General features: G+C 38.2%; 1 protein-coding gene across 1 annotated transcript; it reads left to right on the top strand.

Moving 5' to 3' along the window:
• The first annotated feature begins 2538 nt into the window (after positions 1 to 2538).
• On the top strand, positions 2539 to 4331 carry LOC146370003 (E3 ubiquitin-protein ligase TRIM39-like). The gene has a single exon (XM_084910595.1). It carries the CDS (start codon positions 2539 to 2541, stop codon positions 4168 to 4170), a length of 1632 nt encoding a protein of 543 aa, XP_084766721.1. The 3' UTR covers positions 4171 to 4331.

The following is a 4331-nucleotide window of genomic DNA, read 5'->3' as shown; positions in this document are numbered from 1 at the left end:
TAAAAGGGTGCGTCTGTTTTGCATATGTTAACAGGGAGATTTGGCTGGACAGCTGAGCATTGCAGTGAAGATTGAAGGCAGGAGGAGGGGAGCTGTGACACTGAAATGCCAAAGCCATGAATGAATGAAAGAGCTAAAGATTAGAGAAACAGTACAGATTCCATCTTCAGCTTAATGTAGGTTCATATATAATATATATTGTAGAACTTATCTCAACCAGGGTTTTTTTTGTTTTGTTTTTTTTGTTTCATTGCCTGATTTTGACCTAAAAACATTTGATTGTTTGGTTGCTTCATTTATTTTCTCGTTCTCTATATTCTTGTCTTTTGGGTAAGAAGACAACTCAAAATCTACAGCTAGGAGTGAGAAACTCCTGGTGCTGGTAGCAGGGCTGTTATGCTACCAGCCTCTTTATAAATCGGGAGACAGACATAGTTTTAATAATTATAGACCAGTATCATTGCTATCACAGTTTTCTAAAGTGCTTGAAAAACTCTTTGCACAAAGATTTGATAGTTTCATTGAAAAACATCAACTGCTAAGCGAAAGTCAGTACGGATTTCGACGGAACAGATCAACAGCAATAGCATTAATGAATACTATTGAAGACATTTCATCAGCAACACATCATAATAAATATACTATAGGGGTATTCATTGATTTAAGAAAAGCTTTTGACACTCTGCAACACTCCATCTTGATTTCTAAGTTAAGAACTTATGGTGTGAGAGGAATAGTATTGAACTGGTTAAGCAGCTATTTAGATAATAGGTTTCAGTATGTGCAGTGTTTAGGCAATTCATCTGATAGAATGAAAATAGAATGTGGGGTCCCTCAAGGTTCTGTTTTAGGACCAAAACTTTTTAATTTATATATAAATGACATTTGTGATGTGTCAAAAATGTTGAATTTTGTTTTGTTTGCAGACGATACAAATTTTTATTGTTCCGGAGAGAACTTGAAAGAATTGGCTAAAATTATGGTTATTGAAATGGAAAAAATTAAAAAAATGGTTTGATGTAAATGAGTTATCACTGAATTTGGAAAAAACAAAGTTTATGATATTTGGAAACCGTGTAAAGGAGGAAGAGATAGTATTATCTATAGAGGAAGTATTAATTGAAAGAGTGACAGATTTCCGTTTTCTGGGTGTAATAGTGGATGACAAGTTAACATGGAAATCACATATTGAACATGTTAAAAAAAAGTTGGCTAAAAGTATTTATATCCTGGGTAATGTTAGATATATATTAGATTACAAGACAATGAGAATATTATATTTTTCATTGTTTCTACCCTATCTGAGCTATTGTGTTGAAGTATGGGGGAATACATACGTGACTAATATGAAACCATTATATTTATTACAGAAGAGAGCGCTTCGAATTATGCATAATGTTAAATATAGAGAACACACCAATAATTTGTTTATAAAATCGAAATTGTTAAAACTAGAAGACATAGTGAAATTACAGACTTTAACTATTATGTTTAGGGCAAAAAATAAAACACTACCTCTTAAGTTACAAAGTTTATTTGTATTGTGTTCAGAAAATGGGGACGGCAGAAGGAAGTTTTATTTTAAGCACCGGTTTGCTCGAACCACACAAAGGCAAATGTGTCCAACAGTCATAGGCATAAGAAACTGGAATTCTCTCAGTGATCATCTTAAGTGTTGTATAAATGTTTCTCAATTTAAAATCTGCTATAAGAATAAAATGATAAACCAATATGAAGAAGTTGAAAAGAATAGAATTTAATTGTAGAAAAATGATCCCTTTGGTTTGATATTTAGTGGTATTGCTCATTGTTGAGTATATTGTTCTGTTTGCTTTGTTTTGTTTTGTTATGTGCAGAAAATTGTCATAGTGTAATTTTGGTTGCCTACTTGTATTATCACAGATAGGGGGCAGGTATCAATAAGAATTTATTCTTCTTCCTGCTCCTTTTCATGCATGGAAACAGTGTTACTTTAATTGAAAGGAAGGTTGTGTATGGGAATGCATTACTGCTGTACCATGTGTGAAACAAAAAAATAAATAAATAAATAAATAAATGTAATTCATCTGAAATAATATTATTCACATTGCGTCAAAGAGCACTATGTCTTAAAATGATGACAGTTTACCTGCAGTGAGAGGCGGAGCTATACTGGAAAGAAGGAAACATGAGAACATGACTGAAGGAAAAATGAAAGTAAACACAAGACTCATCTGAACCCAAGGTGAGGCTGATCCTTACAACTCTCTGAAAAACTTCCAGTAAAGTGTCGCTGACACGACTAAATCTTCGACAAGTACGCGCAAGTAGATTTATTTTAATCCAAAGAGCTGTTTAAACAGCCAGCATTCACACATATTCAGCATATTACAAGATGTGAATCTGTCTCCTGAATAGTTTTGCTTTCATTCTTAATTCAAAGATTTCAACTCATAGAATTCTTTGAAAATTATTCAACAAAATGTTGGTGCATACTTTAAAACGTTTTAAATTTACTGCTGCCAGTCACACCTTCACTTTTGCTCTCAGTGTGACACCATGGCAACCAGCTATCTGTCTGAAGATCAGTTTCTGTGCTCCATCTGTCTGGAGGTCTTCACTGATCCAGTCACCATCCCGTGTGGACACAACTTCTGCAAGAACTGCATCACAGAAAACTGGAATATTAGTCTCTGCTGTCAGTGTCCACTGTGTGTTAAGGTTTTCCACAGCAGACCAGAGCTGTGCGTCAACACCATCTTATCTGAGATGGTGGATATGTTCAAACAGTCCACCGTAAAGAAAAATGGCAGAGCAGAGGAACAGCAAGCCGAATCAGGAGAAGTTTCATGTGAGGTGTGCAGTGAAACCAAGATGAAGGCTGTGAAGTCCTGCCTGCAGTGTCTGACTTCCTACTGTAAGACTCACCTGGAGCCTCATCACAGAGTCACAGGCCTGAAAAGGCATCAGCTGATTGATCCTGTAAAGAACCTTGAAGACAGAATGTGTAAGGAGCATAACAGACCTTTAGAGCTCTTCTGCAAGACTGACCGGATGCCAGTGTGTGAATTTTGCAAGCAGTCCAATCACAAGGGACATCTCACCATTCCTTTGAAAACAGAATATGAGCAAAAGAAGGCCGAAGTGGAAGCAAGAGAGGGTAGAATTCATCAGATGATCAGAGAAAGACAAAAGAAAATAAACAACTTCAGAGAATTGTTAACGTGCAGCAAGGAAGCTGCAGAGAGAGAGAAAACAGCAAGTGAGCAAATATTTGACAGTCTGATCAAGTGTATAGAAGAAAGTCGGAATCAGCTCGATGGTGTGATCGAAGGGATGCAGAAAACAACAGAGAGCCAGGCTCAAGGCTTCATCAAAGAGCTGGAGAAAGAAGTGTCTGAGCTGAGGATGAACATCTCTGAGCTGGAGCAGCTCTCACACACTGGAGACCACCTCCAGTTTCTCCAGAGTTTACCATCCCTGAACCCTGTTCCACCCACCAAAGACTGGACCGAGGTCACAGTTCACTCGTCATACGAGGGGACTGTGAAGAAAGCTGTTGCTCAGCTGGAGCAGACACTCAGTAAAGAGATGAAGAAGCTGCATGATGATGTGGAGCTGAAGAGGGTTCAGCAGTACGCAGTGGATGTGACTCTGGATCCCGACACAGCACATCCTAACCTCGTCCTGTCCGATGATGGGAAACAAGTATCTAGTTGTAACAAAAGGCATAATTTCTCCGAGACCCCCAAGAGATGCATTTATTATGCAAATGTTCTGGGAAAGCAGGGGTTTTCCTCAGGAAGATTTTACTATGAAGTTCAGGTCAATGAAAAAACTCAGTGGGATTTAGGAGTGGCCAACGAGTCAATAAACAGGAAAGAGAAAAAGCCACTGTGCCCCAGGAATGGCCACTGGACCATTCGGCTGAGAAATGGAAATCAGTACAAAGCTGTTGTTGGCCCCTCAATCTGTCTCAGTCTGAAAGCAGAACCACAGAAAGTGGGGGTGTTTGTGGACTATGAAGAGGGTCTGGTGTCTTTTTATGATGTAGGAGCAGCAGCTCTCATCTACTCCTTTACTGGCTGTAACTTCACTGAGAAACTCTACCCATTATTCAGTCCTTGTTTTGATGAAGGTGGTGCAAACTCCACCCCTCTGATTATCTCTTCTCTTCTTCCAAAACATTAGACTCAGTATTTATTTCTTCTTAGACAAACTACTGGTCAAAATATGTTTGTATGGCAAAAGAAGTCTATGTGATGAAATGACTTGGTGTGGTGGTGGGAATGTTGTGTTTGCTTCAGTGGAGTGGGCAACTTTAAATTCTGTGTTCCACCAAAGAGCTTGAT

The sequence above is a fragment of the Perissodus microlepis genome, chromosome 17, assembly GCF_051167445.1.
Source record: "Perissodus microlepis isolate ML-2025 ecotype Zambia chromosome 17, ASM5116744v1, whole genome shotgun sequence".
Classification (NCBI taxonomy): domain Eukaryota; kingdom Metazoa; phylum Chordata; class Actinopteri; order Cichliformes; family Cichlidae; genus Perissodus; species Perissodus microlepis.
The sequence above is the reverse complement of the archived record's forward strand: the minus strand, read 5'-3'. Positions and strand labels throughout refer to the sequence as shown.